This window comes from Panthera onca, chromosome D4 (genome assembly GCF_046562875.1).
Source record: "Panthera onca isolate mPanOnc1 chromosome D4, mPanOnc1 haplotype 2, whole genome shotgun sequence".
NCBI classification, from domain to species: Eukaryota; Metazoa; Chordata; class Mammalia; order Carnivora; family Felidae; genus Panthera; species Panthera onca.
Genome location: NC_138351.1, coordinates 5,087,322 through 5,109,117, shown reverse-complemented (window position 1 = coordinate 5,109,117; position 21,796 = coordinate 5,087,322). Strand labels below are relative to the sequence as shown.

Here is a 21,796-nt window from a genome sequence, read left to right as displayed (position 1 = left end):
GTGAGTGTGCCCGTTGGTGGAGCTGGTCCTTTCCTAGCTGCCCGGTTGTGCTCACTCCTCGGCGGGAGAGGTGCCCGGTGCCCCGGCCGCATCCGCACAGCCGCTGCCTGCTGTGAAAGGCTTCTGAGTTTGGTTTTCTTTATGGTGTAATTATTTTTAACATTTTATTTAAATCCAAGCTAGTTGACATCTAGTGTAATAATGATTTCAGAAATATAACTTAGTGATTCATCGCTTACGTACAAAACCCAGTGCTCGTCACAAGTGATGCCCATCCCCCCACCCTCCCTCCAGCAGCCCTCAGTTTGTTCTCTGTGTTTAAGAGTCTCTTATGGTTTGCCGCCTCCTTTCTTTTTATTTTTCCTTCCCTTTCCTTATGTTCAGCTGTTTTGTTTCTTAAATTCCACACATGAGTGAAATCATATATTTATCTTTCACTGACTTCCTTCACTTGGCATAATACACTCTAGTTCCATCCACGTTATTGCAGATGGCAAGATTTCATTCTTTTTGATCGCCGAGTAATATTCTGTTGTGTATGTATGTATGTGTGTGTAATATACATTGTGTATGTGTGTGTGTGTACGTATACATACATATACACACCACATCTTATTTAATATCCATTCATCAGTTGATGAACATTTGGGCTCTTTCCATGCTTTGGAAATAGTGCTGCTATGAACATTGGGGTGTATGTGGCCCTTGAATCAACATTTTTGTATCCTTTGGATAAATCCCTAGCAGTGCTATTGCTGGGTCATGGGGTAGTTCTATTTTTAATTTTTTGAGGAACCTCCACACTGTCTTCCAGAGCGGCTGCACCAGTTTGCATTCACATCAACAGTGCAAGAGGGTTCCCCTTTCTCCACATCCTCGCCAACATCTGTTGTTCCTGAGTTGTTAATTTTAGCCATTCTGACAGGTGTGAGGTGGTATCTCATGGTGGTTTTGATTTATATTTCCCTGATGATGAGTGAGTTGAGCATCTTTTCATGTGTCTGGATATCGTGTGTTAACCATCTGGATATCTTCTTTTAAAAAAGTGTCTATTCATGTCTTTTGTCCAGTTCTTCACTGGATTATTTCCTTTTGGGTGTGGAGTTTGATAAGTTCTTCATAGATTTTGGAAACTAACCCTTTATCTGATAATGTCATTTGCAGATATCTTTTCCCATTCGTCAGTTGCCTTTTAGTTTTGTTGATTGTTTCCTTCACCATGCAGAAGGTTTGTATCTTGATGAGGGCCCAATGATTCATTTTTGCTTTGGTTTCCCTTACCTCTGGAGACATGTCTAGCAAGAAGTTGCTGCGGCCAAGGGCAAAGAGGTTTTTGCCTGCTTTCTCCTTGAGGATTTTGATGGTTTCCTGTCTTACGTTTAGGTCTTCCATCCATTTTCAGTTTATTTTTGTGTATGGTATAAGACATTGGTCTAGGTTCATTCGTCTGCATGTTACTGTCCAGTTTCCCAACACCATTTGCTGAAGAGACCATCTTTTTTTCTATTGGACATTCTTTCCTGCTTTGTCAAAGATTAGTTGGCCATGCATTTGTGGGTCCATTTCTGGGTTCTCTATTTTGTTCTATTGATCTGAGTGTCTGTTTTTGTGCCAGTACCATGCTGTCTTGATGATTACGGCTTTGTAATACAGCTTGAAGTCTGGGATTGTGATGCCACTAGCTTTGGTTTTCTGTTTTAACATTACTTTGGCTATTCAGAGTCTTTTCTGGTTCCATACTAGTTTTAGAATTGTTTGTTCTAGCTCTCTGAAGACTGCTGGTGTCATTTTGATAGGGATTGCATTGAATATGTAGATTGCTTCGGGAAGTGTCGACATTTTAATGATATTTGTTCTTCCAGTCTGTGAGCATGGAATGTTTTTCCATTTCTTTGTGTCTTCTTCAGTTTCTTTCATAAGCTTTCTATAGTTTTCAGAGTACAGATCTTTTACATCTTTGGTTAGGTTTATTCCTAGGTATTTTATGGTTTTCGGTGCAGTTGTAAATTGGATCAATTCCTTGATTTCTCTTTTTTTGCTTCTTCATTATTGGTGTATAGAAATGCCACAGATTTATGTACTTCGATTTTATATCCTGCGACTTTATTGAATCCATCTATCAGTTCTGACAGTTTTTTGGTGGAGTCTTTTGGGTGTTCCACATAGAGTATCATGTTGTCTGCGAAGAGTGAGCGTTTGACTTCCTCCTGGCCGATTTGAATGGAGAGGCATGTTACCGCTGAATGAGACTGTCATTCTGAGTACCAGGGTAGTTCTTGAAGGATTAGAAATTTCGCAGTCACACCTAAGTCATTTCGAATAGGAGTGTGTATGAATCAAGCATCTCATAAAAGACTCCAGGCTCTAAGATTACAGCCAGAACTGTGAGTGTGTTAATTCGACAAGTATTTAGGAAAGAATTTCTGTAATATGGGAGGAGTTAAGATATTAGTGCATGTCTGTATGGTGGAACTCTCTACAGTCAGTGCATGGTTTTGAAGAATCATGATGAAGGAAATGACTCTTTTGTTGAAGGCAAAAGGGATGCAAAGTTCTCTGGACAGTATCCCAGTTAAGAACAGGTAACATAGATTGCATCGTACGGTGACTGTCTTCCTGAAGAAACGTAACCTCTTTCCTTCTGTTTCAGCTAATCTTCCAGTGCCGACGATTGCAGCGATAGATGGACTTGCCCTGGGGGGGGGCCTTGAGCTGGCCCTAGCATGTGACATACGTGTAGCAGGTGAGAATTAATCCCGGCGGTTATCTTCAGATAATTCCAAGTGATGTGTTCTGTTCTTTTCCTCTCGTTGAGTAGAGCATTTAGAAAAAGTCACCCATTGGGCTTAAGGGAGTGTTGAAGATCCCCACTTAAGGAGACAGTCTGGTCCAGTCTCTTGTTAGTCTCGGCCAGGGAGGGGACAGCCGGAATTGGGCAGGCAGACCTGAATTTGAACCGCAGGGCCTGCCGTGCTCAGAGCCGTCGGCTCCTCTACAGTGGGGGACCGGCAGGGGCCGTGGTGGAGATCGGGTGAGCTGACGTGTGGCACGTGCCCGGCCCCAGCACTTACCTCTGGTTCGCTGCGTCATGACAGCTTCACCGCCCTGAGGTCCACTTCTCGCTCGGTCTCCTGAAGGTTGGATGAGGTGATCATGAAAATGACAGGGAAAACAATTAATGCTGACCGTGTGCTGAATGTTGACCCTCATACTAGTCTCGGCACTTGACCTGCATTAAGTCGCTCAATCGGCCAAGTGGCGCTGGGCGAAGGGTGCTTCGGTCCCTGCGGAGGCTCGGGCCCAGAGAGGAGACGCAGCGCGCCCAGGGTCAGTGACTGAGCTGGGACACCAACCCAGGCACTCCCGTGCCGGGGCCGTCACGCCTGGTGTCCTGCCAGAGCCCTGGAGACTGCTGCCGCCAGATGGTCACTTCGGGGTGACGGACAGGGGCCCCAGGCCCAAGGACCGGGCGAAGCAGGCAGCAGATATATGTCACCGACCTCTCCTGGCTCCTGCTGTCACTTCTGAAGCAGCTGCCTGTTAAAAGTAGGGTCAATATGATGATGTTTTTAGTAAGTTTTGACTGTTCCTTGGGGTTGGTAGCTGCTGGTCCACGAGGACTTTCCCCTTCAGATCCCTAATTGTCTCAAATCCTGAGTTTTAAATGGACAAGCTAAAGTCCGTGAAACCCTTTTCTGAAAGGGTGCAGATTCTGGGAATTAGGATAAGGGAAGTGGTCCAAGTATGTTTGGATATGCAAATAAATAATTAAGATGTGTTAAAGTAGTCGTGCAAGCAAAATGCGCAAAGAGGAACCCTGCCCGGCTGTCAGAACAGTAAAACCATTTGTCAGAAGTGACTGGAGATTTGGTCCTGAAAAGGTGCCGTATCTGGTGTGATGTATTAAGCTGTTTGGCTTCGAGGACTCTTCAGGCAGCCGAAGAATGTTCCTGCTTGTCAGAAGCCTCTCTCCTCGTCCTCAATCGTTAGCGGGGTCTGAGCCTTCAAACGTGACTTGGCAGCATCTGGTCAAATTATGTAGTCACAGCCCTGGCCTTTCTGCATCAAAAATTAATTCGCTGCCGAGCAATTTTTAACAGAAAAGGTTATGTGAACCTCTTAATATATTTATCATTTAGAGTGTTTACCTATTTCCGTAACCAAATGCCTTCTGAAGTGACTTTTTAAAAGATTTGTGACACGAGTTTAATTAGTAAACAGAGTATGTGTAGCTTATTTTACTAACTTCTTCAAGTCATAATGTTTGAATATATGATCCGGATGTTACTTAATTTTCTTCCTTCCTTTTCAGCTTCCTCTGCGAAAATGGGCTTGGTTGAAACAAAGTTGGCAATTATTCCCGGTGGAGGTATGAATTGTTCACACCCATCTTGATTTCTTCTCAACAACAGGGCATAAGGCAAAAATACGTTGATTGAAGAGGCAACATTTTGGATAAAGGGACTCATGCTGTACCGTTTGCTTTTGTAGCGAAGTCCCCGTTCACCACGTGCTCTTTTAGCTTAGGTAGGCAGGAAGATGGCGGGCGTGTTGGCCGTTGCTGTCTGCTTGCGGGGTCTCCTGTGCTTTTCTGTACAGTTTCTTAATTTTTCAATTATTGCATCAGTCACATTAGTCTTGGAGATTGCACTGATAATTTGAAACTTCGTGTGGGTGTATGAACGTACGTGCCCTCAGAGAGGTGCCCCCACAGACCCCATGGGAGGGGCGGCGGGGATACCCGGGCTTCGTGCCAGCTTTTCTGAGTTTCCCTGCAGCAGGGCAAAGGTTGGGGTGAGTGGATGGCCTGAATTTGGAGCTGAGGTGTTTCTTCTTTTTTTGTAAAGTTTATTTATTTTGAGAGGTAGAGAGCGAGTGAGTGGGGGAGAGAGAGGGAGAGAGAATCCCAAGCAGCCTCCATGCTTAGCACAGAGCCCGACGCGGGGCTGCATCTCACGAACCGTGAGATCGTGACCTGAGCCGAACGCTTAAGAGTCGGACGCTTAACTGCCGGAGCCACCCAGGCTCCCCAAGGTGTTTCTCCTGTCACTGCAGAAAAAGATAGGTGAACTGCTTCTTTCGGAAGACTCACTGAAGAAAGTAATTTTTCCGACAATGATAATGAAATCTCGCATCACCCGGTAAATCGGAAATTTTGGTTCTTTTGTCTGATGAGAGAACTTGGAGCTGTTCCTGTCTCGTGAAGTCGCTCTCCGAGAACGTAGACCTCATTTGAGATGTGCGTGTTGGTGATTTAGCAGTATGTGAATGAGATAACAGTAACGGTGTAAAAATTAAAAGCATCGTTTGAGTAGTCATGTTTGTACCTGAATAGATGAAAACTGTGTGTTTAACCTGATGTGTATAAGAGTAAACTGATTAGGTGTATAAGTAGGAATTAAAACACAATTCAGTGAAAGTGGTGACCAGGAGGTCAATGTGTCAGACTCACTAGAAGGTTTCCACCTCGGTAACCCGTGAAGATGCTATTCTTGCAGCATTTGAATACCTACCTGTTCCACCAGGCCAGTCTTTTCCACAGTGACTAATGAAAACACTCACAAAAGGATTTATATGGAAATGGATCCAATTGAAAAGAATTATCAGATGACTAATACTGGAAAAAAATCTAAATCTAAAAAGATTTAGAGAAAGGATGATATGATATGTTTCTAAAGTTCTTTTAAGAAGCATGCATTTATTGCTAACTAGGCTGCAACCAGCCCTAGAAAGATAGTAACTATAGGGGAGTGGCGACCCCCCAGAGACAGGTCAGCGTGGGACCTGTGAATGTGACCTTATTTGGAAAGGGGGTCTTTGCGGACAGGGATCTTGAGATGACCTCGGTCTGGATTATCTGAATGAACCTAAAAACTACTAACAAGTGTCCTTACAAGAAGAGAAGAGAGAGGAGAAGTGGGAGGGCCGCCTGGAGACAGAGGTGGGAGGGAGGCGCCTGCGAGGGCAGAAAGCCCAGGGCCGCTGGCTGCCACAGGACGCCGGGATGTCCTTCCTCCAAGCCGTCCGGAGGAGGCCAGCGCCTGGATGTAGACTCCTGTCCCCTAGAGCTGTGAGGGAAGACCATTTCTGTGGTTAGAAGCCAGCAAGTTTGTGATCGTTTGTTACAGCAGCACCTATAGACCAACACGGTGGTGTCTGATGTTTCGGTTAGAGGGTGGGAGGAAGGTGAACTCGGTAACGTACTTTCTATCTGTCGTGTCTTGGAGAGGAAATATTTTGTGTTCGGACCCCAAGAAGGTCGAACGGTTGCACCAGAGCACCCTTGGGACGGGTTAGACCCAGGAAGCCTGATCACCGTGGCATTGGTGCCTTCCGTCGGCACTCACACACGTCTGTGTCTTTTGAGGGTTAGAAAGGAGCATTTTCTTCCCGGCACACTCAAGTTCCTTAGGGTCCTCAGTCGGGGCCCGTGAATTAGGACCCACTTATTGCTAATTTGATTTGATTTGGACTGCGTATCCTCATGGTTATAAGTATTTCTAAAGTTTTTATTAAATGAATTTGTGTGGCATAAAAGTCAGAATGCTTGAAGACTTTCTTGTCTGTGTATAAAGGATAGCTTTCTGTCTCTTTCTTTTCTCCTGAGTCTGAGGGACCGTATTTCAGTTGCTTAATATAATGAAGCTTTCAGGTTGGTGGCTCGGCACGTAAGGCCGTGCAACGTCGCACGGCCCGTGTAGCATAGAACTCCACGGCGGCCACGTTCACATTCACGTGAAACAGATGCAGGCACTGGTTCACTTGTGCGCTCGCGTTACGGTCACTAAAGCTCCCTACATCATGCCTATTTTTGATCTGTGTTTTGTTTTGTTTTGTTTTATTTTATTTTATTTTTTAACTTTTTATTTATTTTTTGAGAGAGAGAGACAGAGAGAGCACGAGGGGGGAAGAGCAGAGGGAGAGGGAGGCACAGAATCGGAAGCAGGCTCCGGGCTCTGAGCCGTCAGCACAGAGCCCGACTCGGGGCTCAAACTCACAGACCGTGAGATCATGACCTGAGCCAAAGTCGGATGCTTAACTGACTGAGCCACCCAGGGGCCCCTGGCTTTGCTTTTTCAATTCAGGATCCAGTTAAATGTCAAACCTGTTGCATTTGGTTGGATATATTGGCGGGGAGGGGCGGGGGTGGTTTTGTTTTTTAAATCTAGACAAGTCTTCCATTTCTTTGTTTTTTATAACAATTTTTTTTTTTTTTTTTTAAGAATTTAGGCAAATTATGTTACTGACATTTGCACATTCTGGATTTGACTGAGTCATTTCCTCAACTTTAGATCTAGGTTAAAATATTTTGCCAAGAATACTCAACGGGCCATGCTCCGCTTTTCATTTTCATTTTATTTGATGGCACTTGATATTGGGGTATCCCGCTTTGGGTGACAGTAATTTTGATCATTTGGTTCACATGGTGACTAACATTCTTTTCTTAGAAACTTTTCAGGAAAAGAATGCTTAATAATTCCTACTGGCATTGACCATTCCCTACATTAAAAAAGAGAGAAGGAAATTAGAGCACTGAGCTGTCCTGGGAACAGGCGAGGGGTAGAGGACATCACCGGTCGCCTGGCCGCAAGCTGCGTTTCCCAGTAAGGCAGTCTCTTGGCGTGGTTACCAGGAACCGTATTTAAGGTGTGTCCGTGAAGTAATGTGGATTTTTAGATCCTGCGTGCGTGTTGTCCTGAACACGGTAGTCATTTTGGAAAGTTTTGTTTGTGACCTTTGTTGAAATCCTCTCAGCGTTTACATCAGAATGTGAGCTTATTCTTCTGAATATCCTCCGTGGTGAGTCATCTTTATCCTACGAGGGTGAATTTGATTTTCATAAATAGCAAAAGACCTTTCTGGGCCAAATCTGATTAAGAAGGTCATACTATTTCAGGAGGGAGAAAAGCGTAACAACAAAAATAAGACTGTTTTTCTTAAGAGGCTCATGTAATGACACACATAAATGACACATTCACCCGTGTCGTGAAGTGGACCGCTTCCCAGCTGACCTCTGCACAGGCCGGCACTCCCTTCTGCTCTCCGAAGTCAAGTACGTTTATTAACACGCTTCTTATGCCGCAGAGGCTCATTTCTTTTTACTTTAAAATGTAATTCAGTGACCACTTCTAACTAGGGTGTTTTGGAAGTTTCTGTTGACTTTACGCCGTTGACAGACCATTTTGGGTCGCTGTGGAAGAAGCGTACGTATGTCTGTGACTCAGCAGCGCTCCCTTCGAGTTCTCCATCCAGAATCTGGCAGGGGAGCCAAGATGTGCGAGTGTCATAGCTGCCCTGTTAGAAGAGTGTTGGAGTCGAGCAGGAATGAGGCAGTTCACGGCTGGGAGCTGGGAGCCGGAGAAGCGAGCGTGGATTCCGTCAGCTGTGATCGTCAGTTTAGGGGCCTGCGAGGGGGTCCTCAGCCCTTCCCTAGGCCTCTGCCCTCCCGCTGTGTGCTTGGCTCACGGGCTTGTGCTCGGGGCTGTTCTTCCACTCACCACAGCACATACTTGTTGGGCCACGCTGGTCAGGCACTGAGCGCACAAGGAGAGATCGCCGTGCCGGGCGGGTGCTACTCCAGCAGAGGGGCGGCGGGCGGGCAGTCGGTCGTGAACTAGGCGGGAGCGCAGGTGCTGTAGAGGAAGAAACAGGGCTGGGGGCTTGCACTTTGAAATAGGGGGTCAGGAGAGGCCTGACCGAGAAGGTAACGTTGGAGATCAGACTGCCAGGAATTGGGGCAGTCGGTCGTACAGAGAGGAGGAAGAGCGTTTCAGACAAAGACACACGGGATACAGGGCCGGGACGGGAGCACCCACAACCTTCCCCCGTCACTGCAGCCAACAGACGGAAGGAGAGTGACGGGGGATCGTGTCATTGCAGCCAGCAGATGGGGGAGAGTGACAGGGGACCGCGACAGAGACGCAGGGCGGGGGCCCACACAGGGCCGGCCCCGCTTTCACCCTGAGCGAGAAGGGCCCGCAGCAGCTAATCAGCAGAGAGGCACACGCTTAGGCGTTTAGAGATTTGTCTGGGCACCAGTTGGGAGTCCACATCGCTGGGGCCAGGTGTGAGGCCAGAGCTGTGGTTCGGGTACAGGCTGTGGGGCCGGGACTAGGATACTGCGGTGGTCGGCGTGCTCCGATTTGGGGAATCTCCCGACCGATCGGATGAGGAGTATAAAGAAGGAACCGTAAGGATTCTGGCTAGAGTGGCTGTGAAGGAGTCCCCTTCAGCTGAGATGTGGAAAGCTGTAGAAAGAGAAGGTTCAGAAGAGACAGTGAGGAATATCGTTTGGTTAAAAATAATCGTTAAACATCCAAGCGCGGTATTAATGAAGCAGTTGGTTGTGCAAACGGGGAGTTTAGGAGAGTGGTCTGGGCTGAAAATAAAAGTGTGAATTAGGTTTTTTCCTGGCATCCACTGGCCTGGTCTAAAAATAAGCCCAGAAATGGACATTGGCACAGCCAGAGAGAACTCCAGGAGAATCCCTCTAGTTCAGGCTTGGGAAACGGGAGACCGATGTCCTGGTAGTAAGCATGGTGGCCGCCAGGACCCCAAATACCAGGAATTGGGAGGGAAGAGAACCTTCCTCAGTCATGAGAGCTGTTGTCTCAAGGGGGTGGGGGCAAGTTCCCGCTGCCTCTCTTTTTTCTGCCTGTCTGCGTTTGGCCTTGGACGTACGTGTAGTTGTTGGAAGTGAAAGGTAAATACAACCCCAGTGTTCTGGACGGCGGTCCCAAAGAGTGGGGTGCAGGGTACCAGAAAGCACCAGGAGATGGTTGAGAGAGAGGACCTCAGGAGGGGATCCCATTAAGTCGTTTGTCAAGTCCCGACTTACCCCTGGACTGTGCATGTGTGTCTCTGATGCTAAACAGCAGACCAGATACTGAGAATTTGAACCAGGAGTTGGGCCACTGCCCAGATCTGAAACTGGCCAAAGTCCTCGCAAACCCGGCAACACTGAAATCACAGTCCACAGGAGTTTGGAATGTGCAGTCTGGAAACATTTAGCATTGACTCAGTGCTGAAACAAAAATGTCCAGGCCAGAATTACTCAGCATGTGAAGAACCCGAAGTCTCAACTTGCAAGGGAGAAGACATTCAACAGGTGGCCATCTACGATGACGGGTGCTAGAATTCTCGGAGAAGGATGTAAAAGCGGTTACTGCAGAAATGCTCCGGGAAGTAAGGGCGAACTGTCTCAGTCTCCTGCTGTTCACCTGGTTGATGCAGGAGGGATTCCTGTTCTAGGTTTCTGGGGATGACGGACGCCTGACACCTGGCCCCAGACAGATGTGATCGACAGCAGTTCCTCAGTCACATCTGCTCCCCGTGCCAGGGTAGGGGGACACTGCACGCACCCCGCAGGGCCACGAAGAGGGTGTGATCTGGAGCAGAGTGATCCAGCATGTCTGGGAGAGGCAGGCTGTGTAGGGACAGGAGGGTGGGCTGTCCCCTGGGTCCCATGGGAGGACATGATGGGCTTTTTTTTTTTTTTATATATATGCGCGTGTGTGTGTGTGTGTGTATGTATATATGTATATATAAAATATACGTGTATACATATATACACATATGTATATGTATATATACGTATATATGTATATATGTGTGTATATATGTGTATGTGTATATATATACATATAAATTCTCCTTTTTTTAAAAGTAGGCTCCATGCCCAACGTGGGGCTTAAACTCACGACCCTGAGCTTAGGTGTCACATGCTCTACTGACTGAGCCACCCAGGCTCCCTGATGTTTGAATGATTCCATGGTCTGGCAGGGAACTGGAACCCATCCCCCCAGGTTATCGATAAGTAGGAATCATGCCTGGTCTCTTTGATGGGGAGAGTTGTTTGTCTAGGGGATTAACCCATGGGAACAGAGTGGGGAGGGGAGCCTGTGGTCAGGCCGTTGTGGTTCACCTGGTTTCCCTAGATATTAGGAAGCACACGATACTGGGCCTTTATTGTAGGCCTTGCACCGCATGAGCAAATGGAAATATGGCAAGTTTCAGAAAAGAAAGAAAAGGGCCGAAAAGTACATTAGCCAAAATAGGAAGCACCCTGGATGGACTGAATACAAGGTAAGGATGACAGAAGAAAGAGGGCATGAACTTGAAGATGGCTCAGTAGGAAGTATTTCGTCTGAGTGTCAGAGAAACGAAAAAGCCTTGTCTGTACGAACTGAACCTCAGGAACCTCAGGAAACTCTAGGATAGTACTGAAGTGTTTAACACTTGTGTCACAAGGAGTCTGAAAGGAAGGGAGAAACTGTGGTTCAGAAGAAAAATGTTTAAAGAAATAATGGCTGAAGACTTTGCAAATTTGCTGAGACATAAACAAGGATTTAAGAAGTGCCTGAACCCACTCAAGATAAGCCGCAAGAGATCCCTGACCAGACACATTCATAAGCCACTTAAAACCACCGACCAAAAACCAACTGACCCACAAAAAATACCCTGGAAAGTCAGAGGAAGATGACACATCATTTATAGGGAACCAGTGATTTGAATGAACTAGATTTCTCATCAGAACGATGCAGTCCAGAAGTCAGTGGAACAGCATCACTGAAGTGCTGAAAGGAAGGAATTGTCAACCCAGAATTCTGTGTTTGGAGAAAATGCCCTTTAAGAATGAAGGTGAGGGTGCCTGGGTGGCTCAGTCAGTTAGGCATCTGACTCTTGATTTCGGCTCAGGTCATGATCCCACAGATTGGTGAGTTTGAGGCCCACATCGGGCTCTGTGCTGGCAACGCGGAGCCTGCCTGTGGTTCTCTTTCCCTCTCTCTCTGCCCCTCCCCCACACTGTCTGTCTGTCTCTCTCTCTCTCTCTCTCTCTCTCTCTCTCTCAATACATAAATAAACAGTAAAAAAAAGAAAACTGGGGTGCCTAAGTGGCTCAGTCAGTTGAGCATCGTACTTCGGCTCAGGTCATGATCTCACACTTCGTGGGTTCAAGCCCGGCGTCGGGCTCTGTGCTGACAGCTCAGAGCCTGGAGCCTGCTTCAGATTCTGTGTCTCCCTCTCTCTCCGCCCCTCCCCCACTTGTGTTCTGTCTCTCTCTCTCTCTCTCTCTCTCTCTCTTTCAAGAATAAATAAACATTAAAAAAAATTTTTTTAAATACAGAAAAAACCTGAATTTGCTTTTCACCAAACACTCATCCTGGTGACTAGTTTTTGAAGCTGTAATGCCCGTAAAGTGGAATAGAAGGTGTGGAGCATTCAGGCACCCTCCGTGCATGTCCCTGAGCAGGCGGTAGAGTCCGATTATATTCTTTTCACTTACACCCACTTTTATCCACCCAGCAGCGGTGCTCATGGTTGAATGGCTGATGAGCAGCTGTCCCTGCCTGTAGGCAGAGTCGTAGTTCAAGGGAGAAGCCCTGGGCTGAGCGTCTTTGGGCTCGAACCCCACCTCCCTCACCGCATCGTGTTTCGTTAGGCACGTTTCTTTTTCAACGTCGTTTCTCAGTTTCTTCTGTTGTGGAATGAAGGTGATGACGTCTGTACCGCACGGCCGCGGAGAGAACAGGTGAGGAGATTCTGTGTGCGTCAGACGCTGGCTGGCACGTTGGCTGGACCCACACTCACTTTATTATGGTCTGTGTTGTTCTCGGTGCTGATTTGCTCTAATTTTTCTTCTTTCTGAGATACGTTTAGCAGCTCTACGTTACAATCGGTGTACGATATACTGCATGGGTTTTTAGCAAGAAAACTTGGCAAGCTTTGACGTGTGGACACCCGTGGAACCATAACCAGCCAGGATGATGAATACATCTATAGCTCTGTCACCCCCTAAAGTTTCTTCGCGCAGCGACTGAACCACTGTCTGTCACTACAGGTCAATTTTCATTTTCTGGAATCCTGCAGAAATGTTATATGCTGTGTAATCTTTGCTTGCTTTTTACATTCAGCGTAATTATTTTGCTATCTATCGTTTTGTAGTGAGTTCCAATACTTAATTCCTTCTTATTGCTGAATGATACTGCAGTGGCTGGGTGTACCACAGTTTGCTAAGCTGTTCACGTGGGTAGACACTTGGAGTATTTCCAGCTCGGGGGTCTTATCAGTACAGCCACTGTGCATGTTTGCGTCGCAACTTGTGTGGGCATATGCTTCCAGCTACCTTGGGTAAGTGCTTACGAGCGGAATGGCTTTATATGGTAAGTGTCTGTTTCCGTTGTTACTGCGTGACCAGCACCTCTGAGAATTCCCACCAGCGGTAACGAGAGTTCTCTTTTCTTCTGCGTCCTCACCGAGGTTGGCGTGGGCTTGTTGTGGATGTCGTTTCCCTGGTGTCTCATGATGTTGAGCATCTTTTCATGTGCTTACTTGCCATCTAGCTCTGTCTCTTTTTGGGGGATGTATTTGTACAAATCCTTTACCCATTTTTTAAAAAGTTTGAGACAGAGAGAGATAGCGAGCGAGCGAGTGGGGGAGGGACAGAGAGAGCGGGTGGGGGGAGAGAGGGAATCTCAAGCAAGCAGGCTCCACACTGTCAGCGAACCATGAGATCATGACCTGAGCTGAAACCAAGAGTCAGACGCTAAACCGACTGAGCCGCCCAGGCGTCCCTGGATCTTTTACCCATTTTTAACTGGGTCGTTTTATTGCTGGGGTTTAAATTATTACTGTGTTTTCTTCATAGTATTACAGATACGAGTCCTTTATCCAGTAGATGCTTTGCAAATATTTTTTTCCACCTGTGAGTTGACTTTTTAGTCTCTTAGCAGGTCTTTCGAAGAACAGTAGATTTTAATTTTGATACGTTCAGTTCGTCGACTTTTCCTTTCATGGTTTGTGATTTTGGTGGTGTGTCAATGAAATCTTTCCCTAAACCAAAGTCACAGATGGTTTTCTTCTGTTTCGTTCTAGAACTTCTATGGTTTTGGTTTACAGTTAGACCTATGATCCATTTTCAGTCAGTTTTTGTGTATGGTGTGAAGTATGGACTGATAGACATCTGGTTACTCCAGCAGGATTTGTTGAAAAGAATGTCCTTTTCCTCTGATTCGCCTTTGCGCCTTTGTCAAAGGTGAGAAGTCCGCTCTGTGTATGTTTATTTCTGGGCTCTTTTCAGTTCTCTTACTCTATTTGCCTATCTTGGTACCAATTCCATACTATCTTGATTACCGTAGCATTAAAATAAATCTTAAAAATAGGTATTTTTAGTCCCCTTCTTTGTTTGTCAAAGTTGTTTTGCCTAATCTAGATCCTTTGCATTTCCATATGAATCAGCAGGCCAATTTCAAGAAAAAGATCCTGCTGGGATTTTTGCCTTAACATTGTACTCGATTTATAGGTTAATTTGTAGAGATTTGACCTTGGCTTTATTGTCTCCTCAGACCCATGAATACCATCTAACTATTTCCTTAGGTTGTTAATTTTTCTTACCAGACCTTATGTTCTGTTGTTTGGCAGAACATTCTGTAAATGTGAATGAACTATAATTGTGAATTTTTCTGTTTCTCTTTTCAGTTCCATTAGTATTTGCTTCAAGTATTTTGAGACTCTGTTACTAAGTTTGGAAATGTTTAGTTTTGTCGTGTCTTATGACGGATTGCTCTCTATATTATCTTAAAATAATCCTTTTTATCCCTGGCAATATGTTTTGTTGTGAATTGGACTATGCCTGGTATTTATGTAACTACTCCAGTTTACTTTGGTTTGGTGTCGGCCTAATCTGTCCTTTCCTGTCTTTTTATTCATAAGCCTTTATGTCTTTTTACTTAAAATGCATTCCTGGTAGGCAGCATATTGTGGGGTCCTGCTTTTCCATCCATCACAATGACTGCCTTCAGTTGGAATATTCAGACTGTTTACTTTTAATATGATTATTGATACTGTTCTACACAAATCTCTCATATTCTGGGCACCTGGGCGGCTCAGTCGGTTGAGTATCTGACTCCGGCTCCAGTCATATCTCATGGTTCTTGAGTTCAAGCCCCATATCGGGCTGTCTGCGGTCAGCACAGAGCCTGCTTCGAATTCTGCCTCCCTCTCTCTCTCTCTCTGCCCCTCCCCCGCTCGTTCTCTCTCTTTCTCTCTCTCTCTCTCTCAAACATTAAAAAAAATCTTTCTCATTTTCTTACTTGTTTTCTGTTTCTTGTTTTTGTTCCCCTTTGTTTCTTTTTCTTGGCCATTGTTTGGAATTGAGTGGGGTTTTTTTTTATTCTATTTCATGTCCTTTATTGACTTATTCACTATTATTCTTTACTTTTTTTCATTGATTGCTTTAGGACAGGTACTGTATATCTTCCATTAGGACAGTCTACCATCCCATGAATAAAACATCTCATACACAAGAATGCAGTAGTAAGTACTTGTATTGTTTTCCTCTGCTCTTTGTGCCTTCGTTGTTATGCACTTAAACTTTTACATATGCTTTCACCCCACGCTTCATGATTAATTTTGTTAAAAAAAATCAATTATTCTCAAAAGAGATTTAAGTCATCAGGAAAATGTCACGTATTTACTCCTGTGGTTGTTTCCTCTCCCGATTCTTCCTTTGTGTAGACACATACTTGAATTTATTACCAATATCCGTCTTCCCGTAACAGTTCTGTGTGCATGGCAGCAGCTGCTGCTGGGCTCCTTCGGCTTTGGGAGATCTAGAAAAGTCTTTCGCTCTGTATTTGGAAATGTTTTTGCTGGGTGCAGAGCTCCAGGTTGGTAATATTTTTATCTCTCCTTATGTGAGCGATGTCGCAACACCACCGTCTTAGCTGAAGTTGTTTCCTTGACGGGAATCTGCCGTCATCCTTTTCTTTGTTCTTTTGAAACAGTGTGTTTCTTTGCTAGACCTGCCTTATGATTTTTCTCCTTATCCCTGGTTGTGGGCGACTTGAATTATGGTGTGCCTTCGAATAGTTTTCGTCATGGTCCTTTTGCTCGGCCTCAAACTCCTCGACCCTCTCCCCCTTTTAGGTGGGTCTTTCCCGAGTTTCTTCACACGTGTAGTGCTCAGTACTCTGGTGAACACTCAGGAGGGAACCCCTCCAGATTTCTGGAGTCTGCCCCCCATCCTGCACACTAGTTACCTGTGTCCCCCTGGGCTCACAGCTCCTCTTTAACTGAGAGGGCGCTGGGCTGGCCTGGGGTCCACCTCTCTGCTCTGTGTCCTGGCAGCTCTTTCTGGACCATACGCTTGTGCAGGAGTCGGGCTCACCTTGCTTGGTCTTGAGTCATCACTGTCCCATGTTGCCTCATGTCCAGCGTCATCAATACTGAGTTTCGGGTGTATCAGGCAGAAGGTACATCCAGTCTCTGCTGCCTTATGGCTGGAAGTGGAAGAGCCATGATGTCGTGAATGAATACGCAAGCATGCGTCCACTCATTGTATTACTTATTATTTATCTAATCTTTTACCGATTAGATAAATAATACTAGTTTCAGGGATACAACGTAATGATTCTTTGTATGTATATGTTGTAAAATGGTCACCACAGTACGTATAGTTAGCATCTGCCACCACACAGTCACAAAATGTTTTTTCTTCTGGCGGGAGCTTTTTTGATTTACTCGTAGCAACTTTTAAGTGGTCAACACAGTATTATTAACTGCAGTCACCATAAAGTTCCTTATATCCTCAGGGTTTATTCATTTTGTAGTTGGGAGTTTGTACCTTTGACCGTCTCCGCCCTTTACTCCCAGTCCCCACCCTCACTTCTGGCAACCACCAGTCTGTTTTCTGTATTTATGATTTTGTGGTTTTTTCCTTTTTTCAAGTTTCTTCATATAAGTGAGATCATCCGCTGTTTGTCTTCCTTGGTCTGACATGTTTTACCTAGCATAGTGCCCTCGGGGTCCGTCTGCGTTGTGGCAGATGGCAGGATCTCCTCCTGTTTATGGTTGCAGAATATTCCACCCAGAGCTTCATTATCCATTCATCCCTCAGTGGACGCGTAGGTTGCTGGCTTGTCTTGGCTGCTATAGTTAACGCTGCAGTGGACGTGAGCGTGTGTGTTTCTTCTCGAGACGGTGTTTTCATTTCCTGCGGAGAAGTGCCCAGAGTGGAGTTGCTGGGCTGCAGGGTAGTTCTGTTTTGACGCTCCTGAGAAACCTCCGTTGTGTTTTCCACGGTGGCTGGACCACGTCACATTCCCACCAGCTGTGCACCAGGCTCCCTCGTCCCCACTCCCCCGCCGGCACTTGTCATGTCCCGTCCTGGTGACACTAGCCGTTCTGACCGGTGTGTTGTGACACCTCATTGTGGCTTTCGTTTGCAGTCCCCTCATGAGGAGTGATGTTGCGTGTGTGACCTTTGTGTGACCTGTTGGCCATCTGTCTGTCTTGCTTGCAAAAATGTCTGTTCAGAACCTCGGTTCATTTTGTAATCTGTTCTTTTGGTGTTGAGTAGGGTGAATTCTGTATATATTTTGGGCTATTAGTCCCTTATCAGTTCCATGATTTTCAAATATTTTCTTCTATTCTGTAGGTTGTCTTTTCATTTTGTTGATGGTTTCCTTTGCCATGCAGAAGATTTAGTTTTTTACTTTTTATCTTTTGAGAAGAGAGCATGCGCGCATGCTAGGTGGGGAGAGAGGTAGAGGGAGAGAGAGGGAGAGAATCTCGAGCAGGCTCCACACTCAGCTGACGTGGGGCTCGATCCCATGACTGTGAGGCCATGACCTGAGCTGAAATTAATTTGCTTGATCCACTGAGCCACCCAGGTGCCCCCGAAGATTTAGTTTGAGGTAGTTATGCTGTTTAGTGTTGCTGTTGTTAACTTTGCTTTTCGTGTCAAATCCAAAAGTCACCGTGGAGACCATTGTGAAGAAGCTTTACAGCCTGTGTTTTTCCTTCAAAAGATTTATGTTTATAGATATTCTCTTCACGTCTTTAATCCATTTTGTCTCGATTGCGTGTATGGTGTAAGAAACCGGTATATTCTTTTGCATACGGGTGGTCAGTTTTCCCAGCACCGTTCGTTGTGAAGAGACCGTGCTTTCCCCATTGCATATTCTTGGCTCCTTTGTCAGATTAATCGGCCATATATGCATAGGTTTATTTCTGGGCTTTCTGTTCTGTTCTGTTGCTATATAGGTCTTTTTGTGCCCAAACCATACTGTTTTGATTACTAAAGCTTTGTAAGAAAATGTGGAATCAGGAAACATGATGCTTCCAGCTTGGTTCTTCTTTCCCAGCATTGCTTGGGCTATTTGGGGTCTTTAGTGGTTTCGTCAAATTTTGCGAGTCTTTGTACTACTTCTGTGAAAAATGCCCTTGGAATTTTGACAGGGATTACATTGGATCTGTAGATTCCTTTGGGTAACATGGCCATCTTCACAGTGTTGTTGCTTTGAGTCCATGAGCAAGAGTATCTTTGTATCTGTTCTGTGTCTTCAGTCCCTTTTACTCATGTCAGATACTTTTTAGTGGACGGGTCTTTCACCTCTTTGGTCAGATTTATTCCAAGCATTTTATTCTTTTGGATCCAATTATAAATGGATCGTTTTCTTAATTTCTCTCTCTGATAGTTGTTGTTGTGCAGAAATGCAGCTGATTTTTGTACATTGCTTTTATATCCTGCCACTTCCCTGAATTCATTTATTAGTTCTAACATTTCTACAGTGGATTACTTACGATATTTCATATGCAATAGATCATGTGTAAATAGTGACAGTTTTATTAGTTCTTTTTTTCTTTGTTTTCTTTCTTCTAGATTTGGATGCATTTTAGCTTTCTCCCTTTAATTGTTCCAGTTAGGACTTCCAGTACCGTATAGCAAGAGGTGACGTGTTGCTGAACGAGGCAAATGTTGTCTTGTTTCTGAACGTAAAGGGAAAATTTTCAGTGTTCCACCATTGAGTATGGTGTATCTGTGTATATGACCTTTCTTAAGTCATGTTTCCTTTATACCCACTTTGTTTAGAGTTTTTATCTTGAACGAAGGTTGACTTTTGTGATGTGCTTTTTCTGCATCTGCTGTGTGGTTTTTATCCTTCATTTTGTTAATGTGGTGTGTCATACAGTTTTGTGGCTGTTGAACCGTTCTTGTGTGCCTAGAATGCAGCCCACTTGATCATGGTGAACGTCCTTTTAATGTGTTGTTGGATTTGGTTTGGGTATGTTTTGTTGAAGATTTTTGCATCTGTGTTCATCTGGGGTCCTGGCCTGCAGTTTGTTTTCTTTGTGATGTCCTTGTCTGATTTTGTTATCAGGATGATGCTGGCCTCATCGAGTGAAGTTGGAAGTGTTCCTTTCTCTTTTATTTTTTGGAAGAGTTTGGGAAGGATTGGTATTTTTTTAAAGTTCTCGTGTAAATTCAAGTTACTTAACCTACATAATATTCGTTTTAGTTTTAGGTGCACAAAGTAGTTATCACCACTTTCATGCATCACCCAGGGCTGATCACACGTGCCCTCCTTAATCCCCTCCCCCAGCCACCTCCTCTCTGATGACCATAAGTTTCTTCTCTAGAGTTAAGAGTTCTCTTTCTTGGTTTGCCTGGGAAGGATTGGTATTAATGCTTCTTTAAAGGTTTGCTAGAATTCACCAGTGAAGTCAAATAGTCCTGGATCTTTGTTTGTTTGTCTGTTATTGATGACTCATTCAGTGTCCTTACTAGTAATTAGTCTGTTCAGATTTTCTGTTTCTTTATTGGTTCAGTCTTGCCGGGTTGTATGTTTCCAGAAATGTATCCGTTTCTTCCGGGTTGTGCAGTTTGTTGACTCATAATTTTTGGTAGTAGTGTCATGATGTTTGTATTTCTGTGGCATCTGTTATATCATCTTCGCTTTCATTTCTGATGTCATTTGTTTGAGCCTTCTCTTTCATTTCTTGTGGGTCTCACCAAAGGTTTATTTTCATAAAACCAGCTCTCAGTTGCATTGATCTTTTCTATTGTCTTTTTAATTTTAGTCTCTATTTCACTTATTTTGACTCTGATCTTTGTTATTTCCTTCTTCTAACTTAGGGCTTTGTTTGTTCTCTTGGTCCTTAAGATTAGATTGTTTATTTGGCATTTTACATGTTTCTTGAGGTACATTTATTGCTATAAACTTTTCTCTTGTAACGGATTTTGCTGCATCCCGTAGGTTTTGGTATTTTTGTATTTCTATTTTCTTTGACACCCTCCCCCCCCCCCCCCCCCGCCAATATCTACACATTCTCTCTCTCTCTCTCTCTCTCTCTCTCTCTCTCTCTCACACACACACACACACTTTTATTTGAAGTATAGTTGACATATAATGTATTAATTTCAGGTATATAATGCAGTGGTTTCTGCAGTTACATATGTTACAAACTGCTCAGCATGGTGAGTGTGTCACCATGTTAAGTTACTCAAATATTATTTACTGGGCTCCCTGTGCTGTACTTTTCCTCCCTGTGACTGACTTAAAACCGGAAGTTTGTGCCTCTTAATCCTTTGGCTAGTTCTCCACCTGTTCTTCTCTGGCAAGCGCTGATCTTCAGTATTTAGGAGTCTTGGTTTTCCTCTTGATTGCCTTAGTATTTAGATTCCACACCGTAAGTGAAATCATACGGTGTTTGTCGTTGTCTAACTTACTAGTTATACCCTCTAGGACTCTCTATGTTGTAGCAGATGGCAAGATCTCATTCTTTTTTGGCACTGAGTAACATTCCATCGATCCATTCCCCTCTTGGTGGACACGTGGGTTGCTTCCATATCGTGGCTTTTGTAAATAATGCTGCAGTAGACATAAGAGTGCATATATCTCTTCAAATTAATCTTTTTATTTTCTTTGGGTAAATATCCAGTAGTAGAATTACTATATCATACTTTTTAAAAAAATTTTTTTGTTAATGTTTGTTTATTTTTGAGAGAGAGACAGACAGAGCGTGAGCAGGGGAAGGGCAGAGAGAGAGGGAGACACAGCATCCGAAGCAGCTCCAGGCTCCGAGCTGTCCGCACAGAGCCCGACGCGGGGCTCGAACCCATGAACCGCGAGATCATGACCTGAGCCCAAGTCAGACATCTAACCGACTGAGCCACCCAGGTGCCCCTCGTGTTATTTTCATTTTTAAGTTTTTGAGGAAACTCCATGCTGTTTTCCACAGTGGTACCACCAATTTACGTTCTCACCAATAGCACCTGAGCATTTCCCTTTTTCACATCACTGCCAGCACTTGTCATTTCTAGTCTTTTTGTTAACGGCAGTTGTGACTGGTGTGGGCTGATTTCTCACAGGTTCCTGCCCCCCGGTGCCCGCCCTGAAGTCAGTCAGTACATCTCCTTCCCGTAGAGCCCAGACGGTTTCCAGACTACTGCTTCTGTGCTGGCTCTGAGACCACGGGAGGAAGCTGGTGGCCCTTTGGAGGCAGTTTTGGTTCTCGGTAGTCCTCAGGCCTTCCCGGGGGTGAAGCCCTGCTGGGTTTTAAAGCCACACGGTGCTGGGACTCTTCTTGGTGCAGGTCCACAGGGCCAGGGGTGTGCAACGTGGGGCTCGATCCCCGGGCTCCTCAGGGAGGATCTCCTGGTCTGCGCTGTCCCTCCCGCGGGGGGGCATCGTGCTGGAGGCTTGGTTCCCTGCTCCGTCCCTGCCCTTCTGGATGCGGCTTTTGGCTGTGAGTGATCCGTTCTGCTAGTGTTCAGAATGTTTTCAGAGAGCGTTGCTTTATATGTGGCGTTTATCTCGGCGTGTCCACGACAGGAGGCGAGCTCAGGACCCCTTGCCCCACTGTCTTCCCCCGCTGTCCGTGACCCCACAGTCTTCCCCCACTCTCCGTGGCTCAGCACAGCTTGTGTGGTTTAACCTCCACATATTTATGAATTTTCCAGTTGTTTGCTTTAAGTGATTGCTGATTCCATACCATTGTGGTCGGAAAGATG

The 21,796-nt window shown here is 45.2% G+C and overlaps 1 protein-coding gene across 10 annotated transcripts in view; it reads left to right on the top strand.

Moving 5' to 3' along the window:
- Window positions 1-21,796, top strand: part of AUH (AU RNA binding methylglutaconyl-CoA hydratase) — a 350,235-nt gene that overhangs the window by 63,355 nt on the left and 265,084 nt on the right. For all 10 annotated transcript variants that reach the window (XM_078436081.2, XM_078436079.2, XM_078436077.2 and 7 more), the window contains 2 exons: window positions 2,651-2,743; window positions 4,313-4,369. In XM_078436081.2, coding sequence (XP_078292207.2) covers window positions 2,651-2,743; window positions 4,313-4,369 — 150 coding nt within the window. The remainder of the gene's footprint in view (window positions 1-2,650; window positions 2,744-4,312; window positions 4,370-21,796) is intronic.